We start from the raw sequence: 15,569 nt of genomic DNA, 5'->3' as shown, positions 1-15,569 counted from the left end.
AGATCCGGCCACTGCACTCCAGCCTGGGCGACAGAGCCAGACTCTGTCTCAAAAAAAAAAAAAAAAAAGAGGGCTGACCCACCTCACTTTGCACGGGTATGCATGGGACCCCACAAAAATTACATGGCTGGGTCACAGTGGATGGTTCACAAGGGTGCATGGGACCCAGGCCCAGCCAATAAGTTGCCCCCAGGACTTTTGGTGGAATCACCTGGAAAGAGATATTCCTCCATCTGAGCTCACGGGTATCAGGCCCACATGCACCTGCAGCAACTCCACCCTCTGGCGATCACAGCTGCCGGATGCCAGGCCAGCGAAAAGCCAATCGAGATAACGGAGAGAAAGAGACATGTCCCAGTGACGTCACTGGAGCCTCAAGCTTAACTAGTCCTAAAAGCAAATCTAACCCTCAACTTCTGAGTTATGGAGGACCACAACCCCATGTAAGCTTCAGAGAGCCAGAGCGGGCTTCTGTCGCTTGCACCAAGCATCCTAACTCAGTTTCCATTGAGAAGATCTGTCCCTCCAGGCCAACGCACTGCTGTCTCCCTGTATCCTCGTCCCTTCCAAGCACCCCTATTAGAGCATCCCATAAGCCTGGGAGCCTGCTCATCCTCCACATCCTGAGGGGTAGCACAGGGCCAGGGAGAGGAGAGAGGCTGTCAGCTGGGCCTCCCTGAGGACAGGATGAGGCCATGAGGTAGAGGGAGGAGGGACAGCAAAGGGAAGGGACTTACTGAGGGCTCTAGGCCAGGACAGGGGAGGTGGGCAGGTGTGCCAGACAGCCCCAACCCACACCATGCCAAAGCTGGTCAACGCTGCCACTTCCCAGGGCTACAGTCTGCCTGGGGCTTGCCCACTGCAGATGCTGCTGTCAACACAGAAGATGGCCCAGCACACCCAGACTGGGAACACCAGTCCCAGAAATCTCCCTACCAAGATCTGGTAGATGCTCACCATGTAGCACTGGCAAGACCATTCCCCTCCTTGGACCTCAATGGACCAAATGGCCCCTGAAGCCACTCTGGCTCAGAAGCCTGGGCCCCTCCAGCTGTGGGCAGCAAGGCTGTGAGGCCATCCCTGAGACCTGGCTCCCCCAAGCAGAGTAGTTAATTTTCAGCAGCACAGGGACCCCACCCCTGGGGCTCATCCACCTGGAATTAGGGCCAGCAGGGTCACCCTGAAATGCTCACAGGGCATCTCTCTCAGCACCCGCCTGACTGCAGCCCCCACCACTGCAGAGCCTGCCGCCAGCCATAGTCAATGATTCCAGTTCTAAAGAGGATGTAATCTGGTGATAAAGGAGTGGAAGTTAGCTGGAGGCTGGTGCTCTTTCTCAGTGATTTACTCAGCTCCCCTCCAAACTCACATGCTTAATGTAATTATTTACTTTGTCATTAAACACCCTCCTTCCACTTCAGTTATTTTTAGAGCTTCTGGGGCCTATACATTAGATGGGAAGGCTGCTCATTGGCCAGGGGAAGTAGGGTCCTCCCTGAGGGGCAGCAGTGCACAAGGCACTTGGAGATCCCAGGGGCTGTGGGCAGTAGCATGGCCAGGCCCCCACGCCGCCACAGGCGCCCTCCCTCCCTGGCACTTCCTTCCTCTTTTCCTTCCTTCTGTCCTTTCTTTCTCCTCCCTCCCTTGTTTTTTAAACAGAGATATAATTCACATACCATAAAATTCACCCTTTTAAAGTCTACAATTCAGTGGTTTTTACTATATTCACAGGGCTGTTGCAACCATCACCACTATCTAATTACAGAACATTTTCATCCCTCCAAAAAGAAACCCCATGCCCACAGCAGTCATTCCGCATTCCCTCTTCTCCCTGGCACCTCCTCATCTCCCTTCTGTCTCTATGGATTTGTTGTTCCAGACAATTCATGGAAATGGAATCCTACAATATTTGTGCTTTTATGCCTGGCTTCTTTCTCTTAGCATATGTTTGCAAGGTTCATCTGTGTATACCATTGATCAGCACGTCACTCCTTTTTATGACCCAGTAATATTCCATTCTACATACATACCACATTCTGCTCATCCATTCATTAGCAGATGGACGCTTCGGTCACTTCCATTTTGGGACTATCGTAACTAACATTGCCATAAACACTCATACACAAAGTTTTGTGTGCACATAGGTTTTCAATTATCCGAGGTAGTTCTTGAAGAGTGGAACTGGTGAGTCCTCCCTCCCTGCTGTCCTGGATCTAGAAAATCCGGGGAGCCAGGCATGTGGGTGCTGCTGAGAACTATGGGCAGCTGGGAAGCTCCACAGTGTCCCAGTCACCGACAACACAAACAGCCTCAGGCACTTTCAGGCAAGGGTTGCCACCATCCCATAACAACAGCAGCCCACTGCCCACATGCCAGGCCCCCCTGCCCTACAGAGTTGGCTGAGGGGAGCCTTGTCACCCCCATTTCCCAGAAAGACAAGGCAAGGGTGGCCCCTGCTCCTATACCTAGATGAGAACTCATACCTGTCTGTCCTCTAAGTGAAGGTGCCTGTTGCTTTTCTTGTCACCAACATGGCATGGAGGACTGTTGACTCCAGTGTGGAGACCTCACAGTCTGGGGACTGGCAACAGGACAAAGATCTCGTTGACAACAGGACAAAGATCTCGCTGGCAACTCACCGAGTCAGCAAAGTGTGTTGTTGGCAAGTTTTTCTTCCCTCCCTGACCCTCTTCTCTCCTGGGTGAGCTTCCCCAGACACAGGTACTCCAGTGCTCAGAAGCCTGACCCTCTCCAGCTGATCCAGGAGGCAGTGGGGAGAGGTCACAGGAGGATGATGGACAACAGGGGCCTCTGCACAAACCCAGAGGTAAGGTGACAGTAAGGGGGTAAACACCTGATGGTGGGACTGCAGCACTCGGCGGGGCAGGGAATTTCCCTCCCTGGCCACCATCACACCATGCAGAGACCACATGGACGTCCTTCCATTTCTAGAATTGCAGGGATAACAGAAGGTGCAAAGCGCTGTCCACTCCATACCAAACCAAAACCTTCTCTCAAACATCGCTGCTGAAAACGAGATGGAAAGTCAGACGGCGGATGAGGCCCTGTTCTGCCCAGAGGCCTGACTGTCTGGTGCCAGGGTTTCAGGCTTCACAATCCCCCACAACACAAAGCAGAGGTCCACGCCCTCTGCGAGCAGGGCCAGCCAGGACATATTCATGGGGAAAGAGCCAAGGGCGGCTTCTCAAGAGCCCCTCTGGCTCCCTCCCCACCCCGCCCACCCAGAAGGAGAAGAAGCCAGATGCTGAGGGTTGGGTGGGGTGGGGTTGGGGGTCCAAGCCGTGCACACAGGGCCTGGCTGAGTCACCAGTGTCCACGCGTGGCCGTGAGCAGAGGGAGGACACAGACGCTAGGAGGGGCCGCTAGACTCGGCCTCAGATGTGAGCTTGTGCAGGATCTGGGAGGGTCCGGGAGGGAAGGGAGCCCTTTGCCAAGAGGCTGACAGAACCAGCCTCATTTGCCAGTGCTTCCTGCTCAGCTCAGCCTCTCCAGCCATTCTCAGACCCCAGGACCTTTGCCCATGCTGTTCCTCAGGCTAGAGTGTGGTTCCTCCTTGCACATCATGGGTGAACTGCTAACTCATTACAGAGACTCAGCTCCTTCATTTGCTCTCTCAACTATTTTTTGGGATGTATGTGCTACCCTTAGAAAACAGTTCTCGAAGAATCATAACGACAGCAAGAACCATAATACTAACAGCTGCCACTACCATTTACAGAATGACTACTGTGCGCCAGGGGCTCTCTAAGCACTGGAGTCCCATTATTGGTCACCCTAGCCCTCCAAAGATATGTATTTTTGCTGCGTTTAAAATGAGGACACTGGGATTCAGATCAGCACAGGATACGCAACCGAGAAGGGGCAAGGCAAGGGTTGAAACCTCACCTACAAGCCTAGGCCCCAGCCCCCAGACCATGCTAGTGTCCTGGGGCTGATGGCTCCCTGCATCATCCCCAGGGGGCTTGCCCAAGCCCTGCCACACTTTGCAATCACACTTGGGTGACCCCCTCCCCAGCCCCCTGATCTGAATGCACAGTGGCTTTCTGTGAGACTGACTGAGCAGCCAGGTTATAGGGCTGTACACAGCAGTGTTACCAGGTCCTGAGACCACAATCCTTCCCTAATGTTTTCCTGGATCACTGCAGGCAGCAGACAATGCCCACATCAGCACCGTAACTGGGGTGTCTGGTTTCTCCATGGGGGAACCACAAGCTTTTGGGGACAGGACAAGCGCCTGCTTCTTAAACGCATCTCCCCCCACTTCCTATCCCCCTCTAGCGTCCACAGAGAGCTTCATAGAGGACAGTAGCTTCAAATGGAGCTTTCCCTCCTTACCCCTCAGTGTCCACTCAAAGAGACTTCAGTGGAGCCCCCGAGACCTCAGGCTGTACGCTGGATCAGCCATGCACCCACCTGGGTGCCAGCCACCTCTGCACCTCCCCGCAGGGCAACAGGAGCCTTGTCCTTCAGACCCCACATGCCAGGCAGGAGACATACGGACTCACGCAGGAGACATACAGACTGAGCCAATGGCGCCCAATCCCCCCTCCCCGCACTCCCACGGGGCCACTCTGCCCCTCCTCCCCCCACCAGGGCCCACCAGCCCTCTCCTCTTTCCACCTGGTGGAATCCTGAATGTCCCCAGGCTCAGACACCCCCTCCCCCATGAAGCTCCATGGGCAGGATTCGTCACCATCTCCTGAGTGTCACCTCTAACTGGGAGCTCCTAGAAGGCAGAGGCAACGTCCCTGTCATCACCGCCTCTCTGATCCACAGTTCGGGACCATCTGTAGGAGGTGCACATGAATGCAGGGAACCCCGAGGCACCCAGGCCCGGGCGCCCCACAGCCCCCACCAAACAGTAGGCCTTCACTTCATTATCCTCAAAACGGTCCCAAGATCAGAGGCGGTGAGACCTGGCCACAAACATAAAATAAATTATCTGTTTTCCCCCCTCCCAAGCAATGATAAATGGTTCTATTAGCAATCCAGATTGTTAAACTCTGATATAACAGAACGCAGGGAACGGGGGCCCATCCATTCTCCCTCCGGCGCATACTGAGTTGTAAATAGGTTATTTTGTGTGTAAATAACACATTAAAACACAGCATTAGCTGTGTCTTTTGATAGAGAGGAAATTGTTACAAATAAATAATTCTGGACAGGAATGTAAAATAAGCCAGATTTAATAGTGCATGCCTGGTGCAGCCGTGTTAAACATGACTCAAATGATAAACCCCAGAATATACTAATAGTAAACTATACACTGACATCAAAGTAATGAGGCTGTATTTTTACCAAGTTTTAGAAATGCTAAAATCAGTTCTGACAGAACCAAACGTCAGAAAAATGTTTCCAACACAAACACAGTCACTTGGGAAGTTGGGGTTTGGGCCAGGTTGAGGGACAGCTGTGTCCCACGTGATAGAATGTTCCTGGGGAGCTGGTTTCCAGTCCAAGTAATATCACCAGGCAACCCTTTGCAGTGTGTGTCTCTGGGCCTCAGTTTCCACATCTGTAAAATGAATGGATTCAGATTAAAGGATTTCAAAAGCTTCTTCCAGTTCTGTAAGTGGAAATGACTTTGAAATGATTTCACCCAGCTCTGCATCAGCTGAACATTCACAGTGAACCATGAGAAATGAAGGAGGGCCTGCCAGGCATGGCCAAGGCCCCAGGGAGCACACAGGGGCAGGAGCCACCAGCACTCTCCTCTGACGCTGTCATTCCAGGCAGGTAGAGTGCACCAGCTCACAGGCACCAGCCAGAAAACAAAGTGACACAGAGGTGACGTGCAAACATGTGTGCCAGTCTCTGCAACCAAGAGGAGCAACAGGCAGGGGCCAGGAGAGCCTCCCAGAGTCCAGAACCTGGGCTGGGGCCAGAAGCAGAGAACAAACCTGTTGTGCTGGGGGAAATGGGGCGGCCAGGCTGATTCTGGACGGCAGTCGTTCTGAGTGGCAGTGAGTGGGAGGCCAGGACAGGCCAGAGGAATGTTCAGGTTTCCGTTATGTGGACATTTTCTTCCTCCGTACCCACATGCTCTGCTAGCCACCCTGCAGACCTTGTCTCGCTTAGTTCCATGGCAGCCAGAAGTAATGACCACTACCCTTGCCATTGCACGAATCTCAGAGAAGTTCCCTGACTTGCCCAGAACACATGGCTGGTAAGCAGAGGGTAAGAAGAGCCCAGATCTGCCTGACCCCAAGCCATGCTCTTCCCACTAGACTCTGCTGGGAGCAGGAAGAAGCCTCCAACCTCATCCCCCGACCCCAGGCATCCAACCTTGCAGTACACTCCTGAACCACGTGAAAAACATCTGGGTGGTCAGCCTGCACCCCGCTTCCTGGGTGAGCCAGGCTGTCAGGGCAACTCAGCTCTGCTCTCTGGACAAAGTCTGATGGGAACTGGTTGTTCTGGGTGGCTGGGCCATAAAACAAGCCCAGCAGCATCAACAGCCATCCTGAAAATCACTTAAATAAGAGTAATTGCCCACTTAGTCACACCTGGGTGCATCTCCAGGCCCAAGACAAAAGTGTGTGGCCCCAGCAAAGAAACTCGGATAAGCCGGGGAAGCTGGCCCACTCAGCTCCCTGCTGTCCATGGGGCCTGGGAGGGGGCAGCCAAAGACCAAGGCCAGCCTCAACTGACCCTTATGACCAGAGACAGCTGACCACACCAGCCCACCGGGAACACCTCTGGCACGATAGCATCAGATTCCATAGTCACCTATGGGAAGTCTGCTGCAAGGGGGGATGTGGGGACAGTGATAAAGAAGCAATGCCCTGCCCCCATGGACATCCTGGAGGCACAGAAAAAGGCAGAGTGCAAAGACACCAGGGACTTGGAGGTATGTATCAATGGAGGGGTATTGCACAGATTCCTAGGTGTGGTAAGGCAGATGGTAGGAGGGGATTTTCTAGCTCTGGCCAACTCAATGAAAATGAGTCATCTAAATATTCTGGTATTTGCATAGCGTTCCCATATAGACATGCATGCCTCGCCACTAAGCAAAACTATGCCTCAGAAAAACTTTCCAAGAACCCAGCAGGGCCAATGAAGAAGATAGCAGGGCTGCCAGTGTGAGTAGGTAGCACACAGGCCTCCTGCAACACTGGAGCACTGTGCTGAGAGTCATCTAGTGCTTGACCCTAGCTATGCTAGCCTGGTCACAGCCCCGCCAGTACTACCAGCTGCAAACCGTCGTCTCCCCACCTGAGACTCTTTAATACTCCAAGGGATCTTGCTCATGCCTTGGACCGACTGCACCCAATGACCTGTGAAGCGTATTAAAAATACATATGCCCAGGCCCCAGCCCAGGGGCTGCCCTGGACCCTGCACTTATACAGTGATTGTCACGAGAGTCTACGGCTTGGCCAGTTTTAGTAACCTTTGGTCTGGTCTGGTCTGGTCTCCAGTGTGCTAGGGAAAAGACCAGGTCAGAGAGGCCAGGAGCCCACTCAGGACAGATACCCAGGACAGGCCCTGGGAGCAAAGCAAAGCAGGACAGGAACCCAGGTCTGATTTCCAGCCCAGGGCACCCACCACTCTCAAGTAGGAAATCACCAGAAACCTGGGTTTCCCACCTGCTGTCAGCCTCAATGGGTCAGTGGGCAAGGGTTACCAGTGAAAGGGAAACTTTCTAAGTCAGGCAGAGTATGCAGATCTAGAAAAAGAAAACTGGTAGGAAGAATAGCAATAGTTCATAAAGCAAATACTCAACTTGGACCTCACACAAAGCCACCTCTGTGCGCAGTACTTTTCTAAGCACTTCCCATGTGCTAACTCAAGGAATGCTCACAACCAAGATCATGTTAATTTTATAGATGAGAAAAGTGAGGCACAGACCTGCCTAAGGTCAGCAGAACTGGGACTTAACCAGATAGCCTGGTTCCAGAGCCTGGGCTCTTTCTCACTACTTCCTTGGCACTGCCTGAAGAGAGGCAGTGTTACAGCTACTATCCAAGAAGTGCCCTGGCAGGCCTGTGTACGTACATCAGAAGTCTCCTGAAAGAAATCTCTGCACTGCAGCTCTGTGTCTAACTCCCATCTTACAAAACTGTGCCTCAGAAAAACTTTCCAAGAACCCAGCAGGGCCAATGAAGAAGATAGGAGGCCTGCTAGTATGAGTAGGTAGCACAGAGGCCTCCTGGAACACTGGAGCACTGTGCTGAGAGTCATCTAGTGCATCATCTGCACTGCAGCTGTGTGTCTAACTCCCATCTTACATATGGAAAGATCCACCCTACCTCATGGAGTCAGAACACGTGGTTCTCCTACTTAGGAGTGTATCGGAATCACCAAGAGGGTTTGCGTAAACACAGCTTGCTGGGCTCTACCCCCACAGACTCGGATGCAGTGGGTCTAAGGTGGGGCTCAAGAATTAGCATTTCTAACAATTCCCAGGGGATGCTGACGTTGCTGGTGAGGTCCACACTGGGAGGACACCTGGCCCAGCACACAGTGGCTGCTCCATGGAAGAGGTGGGTGTTGGCCATTGCAGGTACATCCCAGGATGTCTAAAGTCTGTCTGGCTGCTTGATTCCAGAAACTAGCAAAGCTCATGAGATCAGACCCAGCTCCAGGTTTCATGGCTCCGCCTTTCGTATTATCCCAGAGGCTCTGAGTAGTCCCTGGTGCTCAGTGAGGCACACAGAGAGGTTCGGAAATATTTTTGAAAGAGAACCCACAGTGGAGGAGGAAAATACAACAGAATTTGGACAGTTTCAGTATAAGGCAATGAGAAACATCTGAATCAAATTGCTTTTAAAATTACACCATTTTAGAAGTTAAAGGAGGGGAAAACCTCTGGGCCAAAATGTGTTTTAAAAGATTTATGGCCTCCAAAGTGTTAGCACAACAGCAAAAGAGGCTGGGAAAGAACTCGCCCTCCCAGGCTTCTGCTGTCTGCTCTTATGAACTGCTCCAGCCAGATGATTAAACTAACCTTTACCCAGTCTGACCACAGGGCTGCTTTTTCCTTTGGTCCAGCTCGGTCCAGCCCAGCCGTGCTCTGCTCTGCAAATATGTTTCTCATGCATTTTCTGGCACAGGGAAATAGTGACTCTGAGTGGAAACACCCAGCCCCCAACAGGTCCTCATGGACTCCTAGGGGAAGTCAGGCAACAGAGGCCAGTTGAGGTAGGTGACTTTGCAAATAGGTCACAGCCCCAGACCTCAACAAACTGGCTGTTTGGAAGAGAGCAGGTGCCATCAGGGCCTGGGATGGATGAGGGAACTGAGACACGAAGACACACGAGGAGAGCTTACCAAGGCTGGACACTCACCCCAGAGTAGCAGTAGGACCTAAATTAAGGCCCAAGTCTAACAGCAATCTAAACAACAATCTAAAAGCAAATACCTGAAAGAGACTTTCACCATGTGAGAGGCAGGAGCCTCAAGCCCCGGACCCAGCTCATGGTTGAAGCAGCTGGTAGCCTTGGGCAAGCCCCATGCCCAAATGGGCCTCAGTCTCATCTACAGTACAGGAGGTACTGAAGGAGAGGCTCTGACCACACCAGCCTGGCACCCAAGAGCTCCTGCCTGGGTTTTCCAAGCTTTGCTGCTGGGGCCTCCCACCTCCTTCATGTTCTCTCTCCTCACTCTGAACCTTCACTTTCTGTCTCATTCCTAGCGGGGCTTGAGATCAGTTGCACCACCTTTTTATCCCACTTAATATTAGAATATAAGCATGTTCCCACCCTGTAACTGAAAAGTCTTAATTAACATTTTCAGTGGCTGCATTGTGTTCCATTCAAGATGTTCCATAGATGAACCAATCCTCTATCAATGAACAGGTAGGCTGTCTTCAATTTTTCACTGATATAAATAACTCAGAAGTGAAATCCTGCGGTGGCTCATGCCTGTAATCCCAGTACTTTGGGAGGCCAGGGGGGGCGGATCACTTGAGGTCAGGAATTCAAGACCAGTCTGGCCAACATGGTGAAACCCCGTCTCTACTAAAAATACAAAAATTAGCCGGGCATGGTGGTGCACACCTGTAATCCCAGCTACTCAGAAGGCTGAGGCAGGATAGTGGCTTGAACCACGGAGGCAGAGGTTGCATGAGCTGAGATCATGCCACTGCACTCCAGACTGGGCGACAGAGTGAGACTCCATCCCAAAAAACAAGCAAACAAACAAAAAAGTGAAATCTTTCTGCCTGTAGGTATCTGTACTGTATGAACCAACTGTACATACAGTGGAATGGAAGCTCTTGGAACTGGTGACAGTGAGGGGTGTGGGAGGCTGGATGAGGGGCCATGAGCTGCAGGGGAATGCAGGGTGCCCCCACATGTGGATACCTTACAGATGCCGGGAAACAGCCCCTGACAGCTTGCAGGATTTGGCTGTTTCCTCACCACTGTGCCTCTGACATCCTCAGACAGGGCCCACCCACCCCACCCCTCCTTGGATGTGTAATAAGTCAAGAAACACTAAGCTCATATAAATCATCCCTTTCTGCCAGACAGCAAATCAGGGTGTGAACCATGAAGACAATGTCAGGGGATTTGGAGGAACAAGCCAGGCCTCAGAGGAGCCGGTGTCTAAGTGGTCACCCGAGCAGGGACAGGGGAATTGACTCAGTCTGCTCCTGCCCCCAGCAAACAGGTCTCAGACAAGCTGCCCAGACCAAGATGATTCGTCTTTCCCAGAAATAACTCGAGAAGAGGTGCCCCTCAGCAAGAATTCTCAGCTCCCTGCACCCCTGCAGCCACCCAGTGTGCACCCTACAGCACTGTCCCTCTCCCAGGCTTGGTACAGTCCCTCACGGCCTCTCCTCACCCACTGTCCACACCCAGCCCTGCGCCTGAAGGCTGAGTGTCCAACTCTTCAGTGGCTGCAGCAAATGCTTCTGGCCCATGAGGACTTCCTCGGGCTTCACCAATGCCACCCTTTCTCCTACATCATTCTGGTCCCAGAAGACCCTTGGGTACCCCTCATGCCAGGCCCAGCACCAGACGCTGAGGCCTAGAGATGAGCACAAGAGTATCCGTGCCCCTGAGGGGCACCCACGTCAACCACCTGCAGCCGCCAGGCACCTCTTTCCACACATTCTCCTCACCTGCCGACAGGTCTGTACTCCTGCAGGCAGTGAGGCCCACATCCACCGCTCTTTGGAGTCTTCTGGGGGACTCAGGGTTGCTAAGTACATGAAGATTCTTGCTCATGCACCTCTGCCACCATCCAGTAACATTTAAGGAAGATCCAAAGTTCCAAGATCATAAAGACTGTGGACAACACCTGTCAAATCCACTCTCGACACAGATTAGGAAAACTGGGACGCAGGCCAGCACACCTCCCATCCCATCCACGAATGCAGCCGCCGCGTTTCACCAGCACCAGGAGACTCAGCCCACAATGTCCCTGCTTTGTGCCACGCAGCAACAGCTGCTCTCCCCTGACTCCAGGAGGACCCTTCCCAAAAAAGCTGCTCAGAGACAGGTGCAGGGAGCAGCGATGGGTAAGGAGCCTCTGGGGTCCTCACGACTCTCCAGCAGCAGACATCTGGCCCAAGACTGCCAACAGGCCACCTGCCCTGTGGCAACTATGCTCACGAAGGCTGGGTCCACCCTCTGCTGGAACCTCACCAGCCAAGTCACCCTGCAGTCAAACAACAAGAGACTGCGGGGTGGGCAGGGAAGTCGTTGGGGGTGGGGTGCAGTGGGGTGGCGTTGGGAGGTGAAGGCCATTGTAGAGGTGCTGTACTCCAAGCTTTGGGCCTCCTGCCTGGCCCCTACTCCCACCACAGATCAAGAATCGCTCAAGCATCTGTTGCTATTGCACCAATAATGACAACTCAGCCTGACACTAGAGGGGCTCCCCCGCAATTACATTCTAATTACTGTCGAATTACTGCCTAAGTCTGTCCTCTACTGCTGTGACACATCAGGAAATTGCACCACGGTGGTTCATGATCCACTCATGGCTTGAAGAGGCAGGGTGCAGGGCGGAGGGATGGGGGGATGGTTCCCGCCGAACACCCTGCAGCAGGCCAGACATATACGGAGACCAGGCTTCCTGGAGCCCACAAGGCCTCAGAGCATGGACAGAGAGGCAGCTTGGGGCGTCCCCACAGGCCAGGGATGGCCCTGACCCAGGGGAAGGAAAAGACTATGTGGCCCCAGGACCAGGGCCCCTCCACCCGCTCTTCCCTCCCTGTGCGCTTGGCTCCTCCCACTCCACCTAAGAGCTCTTCCTCCACTCCCAGCTGGCCCCTCCACACAGAGGGAGGGCCTAGAGAGTCCCTGTCCAAGGGGCACAGGGTAGAGAGGCATCGTCCAGCTCAGAAGGCCACCTCCCCAAGGGGGCCTGAAGGTTGACCTCAGATCTCCCTTTCCTGACATGGGCCACACATCCCAGTAATGTCCTCCCACTTAGAATCACAGGACAAATAAAAGAAAATATAGTAACAACCCCTCGCAGACCCTCAGGTCCACTCTTAGAAACACCAACTCCTAAACCCCTCCCAGGGTCTTTCCGTGTTCCTGATCCCCGTTTCCCGTTCCGTGTTCACAGGCTCCACCTGGCCTGTGAACCAGCAGCCCCAGCATCGTCTTGGCACCCAACAGAAATGCAGAAACTCAGTCCCGCCCCAACTTACTGAATCGGGGTCTGCACCGAAACAAACCCCCCACAACTGTGTATACATCAAAGTGTGAGAGGCGCTACCCAAGCACCAGCCGGAAGAAAAGGCGCATTCTCTTCCCTGGCTGCTCTCTGAGCTGTGCCTGAGCCGTGAGAGCAACAGGGCCTGACTAAATGCACTGGAACAAAAAGGGAGGAAAAGAAATCGCAGTCTCTCCATTCCTCCGAGACAGAAATAGTTCTGTGGCCTCCAGATGGACCGTGCAGACACAGGGGAGGTCTCGCCTTCCCGCCAAACTTTCCCAACGGGATGCTAGCACGGACGGCCCAGTGGAAACCAGAGAGCCTTTCTCTTTGGGGCAGTAAAATGAGAGGCTGTGGCTCGTGTAGTCTCTTTTGTTATAATTAAGTTGGCCAAAAATTCACCTAAGATAGTAAATTCCGTACCTGACCCTCTAATTTGAACCAGAAGGCATCAGGAGACAATTACTTTCCAAAACAGTCCTTGGCAGGCAAGAAGCAAGAAGTTCTCTGGGCACATCTCAAATGTGCCAGCTGCACGCACCCCAGGGCTGCCTGGCAGCGACCACGCCCCTCCTCCCTCTCTCCCCTCCCAGTACTCAGTCCCCACCCGCCGCTGTCTGAGGCAGCTCCACTCCCTGGACTTGGGGTGGCCAGACCTCCTCGCAAACTCACAGGCGACCTTCATGGTGCCTTGGATTCCTGGGAGCAGAGGTGCCCTCCTCTTCGCCTTCCATAAACCCAGCGTGCCTCCCTGATGACATAGGCCACCACTCTAATTAAATCCTAATGGGCTAATGAAAAACACCCCTGCTGCCCTCCAAGTGTGCGAAACAGAAAGTACCTCCTTGGGCAGCTACCGCTGCTGCTGCTGCTGCGGCCACCACCAAAGGAGAGGCCTTTTTGCCCGGGTCGGGGAAGCCAGCGGCCTCCAGGATCCCACTTTTGGCTTCTTGCTTCTCGGAGGCAGTGGCAGAGGCAGACGTCTCCATCTCAGCCGCTCATCGTCCTAGGTGGCAACCCTAAAAGAGAAGACAAAGACACTCACCAACGCTGCGCCCAAACCCAGCCGGGAAACGCCGACCCAGATTCACACCACCGCTCGCTTCTGAAGCAACCAACTTCATTCTAATTCTCTTATAATTAGGAAGGAGGGTTTAATTAATTTTGAGAATTATTAGTCCTGGGATTCATCTGGTCTTCTGAACGACCTCACGGACAACTGCAGGCCATTCTCATCATCTTCTACCCAGATTCTAAAAATCTAAGTAACAAGTTCCTACTGATATGAATGGCAGGTAACCTCTGATGGGGGAGTAAAGTCAGAAATAATGACCTCTGTCTGCAAATCATGGGGAAAATAACAATAAATATGGTGACAATGACCTGGAGGTCCTCAAAGAAAGGCCCTCATTTTCAGGTTACTTCCCTGCTCACGAGAACCTTTCACTTATTCATCTGCATGTTTGCTCATTCCTTCACCCATTCATTCAATAAATGTTCATCCTTTATTGACTCACATGCACTCAGTCAACATATTTTTAAGCCCCTAGTATGCATCAGGCATCACGCCTGGTGCTGAAGATACAATATGTGGAGTTTACATTCTCCTTGGGGGCAAACAAGGGGAAAATAAATGTAGATTTAATTTCAGTGAGTGGGAGGTGGCTCAGGACAAGAAAGCAGGACAGAGAGGGTTGCAGCAGCACAGTGGGGCAGCACTGCTAGGCCTCTCTGGGGTAGGGATGGGATGCCTGAGGGGCCACCCCACTGCAGCCAGAGGGCAAAGCCAGGAGCCAGGGGCCATGTGGGAGGAGGCTGGCTTCTTTGAGTAGTGGCCAGAAGGGAAGTGCAGGCATCAGAGGATCTTGAGCAGGGGAGGGGCAGGGCTGACTCCCTGTGTAAAGGGATCACTCCACTGTTGTGCAGAGAGCAGGCTTTTCGGGGGAGAGGGGGCTACTGCATTGACTCAGGGAGAGAAAATGGCAGTTTGGGTTAAGCAGGTGGCTGGTGGAGCTGCTGAAACGTGGACATGCTTTGAAGGCAGAGCCAAAAGGCCGGGCTACAGACTGGATAAGGAGGGATGGAAAGTGGCTGTGAGCAAGGGAGGAACACTCAGAGGGATTCGGGAAACAGGCAACTTCCGTCTCCAGCTGGGTTGTGGGTCAGAGCAGACACTGGCAATCCAGCCTTTCTATCAGAAGAGAAATCTGAAGGTCACATGTTCATTTTTTGTTTGTTTTTGAGACGGAGTTTCGCTCTTGTTGCCCAGGCTGGAGTGCAATGGCACGATCTTGGCTCACCGCAACCTCTGCCTCCCAGGTTCAAGCGATTCTCCTGCAATCCCGAGTAGCTGGGATTACAGGCATGCGCCACCGCGCCCAGCTAATTTCGTATTTTTTGTAGAGACAGGGTTTCTCCATGTTGGTCAGGCTGGTCTCAAACACCTGACCTCAGGTGATCTGCCCGCCTCAGCCTCCTAAAGTGCTGGGATCACAGGCGTGAGCCACCGCACCTGGCCGGCCACGTTTTAAAGAAGGTGGTGAGGAAGATAGCTGGCATTTTTGGCTGGACACCTGGAGGAGTGGGGCAGAAAGGTTACAGGCAGCTGTGCGAAGGTCCTGCAGAGAGTGTGGGGACGGGGTCACATTGTGCAGACACCTGCGGTCAGCTCCACTGCCAGGGCCCTCAGCTAAATCCACATTAGTGGGCCCTAGAACTTTTCTGTCTTTATGTTTGTTTATTTTTATTTTTATTTTTATTTTTAGACAGAGTCTCACTCTGTGACCCAGGCTGGGGTGCCGTGGTGTGATCTCAGCTCACTGCGAGCTCCATCACCCAGATTCAAACGATTCTCGTGTCTCAGCCTCCCGAGTAGCTGGGATTACAGGCATGCACCATCACACTCAGCTAATTTTTGTATTTTTTAGTAGAGACA

The 15,569-nt window shown here is 52.9% G+C and overlaps 1 protein-coding gene across 1 annotated transcript in view; it reads right to left on the bottom strand.

The window, feature by feature from the left end:
* The window catches only part of GLI2 (GLI family zinc finger 2), a 259,657-nt gene that overhangs the window by 183,865 nt on the left and 60,223 nt on the right, over positions 1–15,569 (bottom strand). Inside the window, exon 2 of the mRNA XM_010376433.2 lies at positions 13,476–13,653. Within this exon, the coding sequence (XP_010374735.1) occupies positions 13,476–13,623 (148 nt within the window). The 5' untranslated portion in view covers positions 13,624–13,653. The remainder of the gene's footprint in view (positions 1–13,475; positions 13,654–15,569) is intronic.

The sequence above is a fragment of the Rhinopithecus roxellana genome, chromosome 14 (genome assembly GCF_007565055.1).
Source record: "Rhinopithecus roxellana isolate Shanxi Qingling chromosome 14, ASM756505v1, whole genome shotgun sequence".
NCBI lineage: Eukaryota > Metazoa > Chordata > Mammalia > Primates > Cercopithecidae > Rhinopithecus > Rhinopithecus roxellana.
The sequence above is the reverse complement of the archived record's forward strand: the minus strand, read 5'-3'. Positions and strand labels throughout refer to the sequence as shown.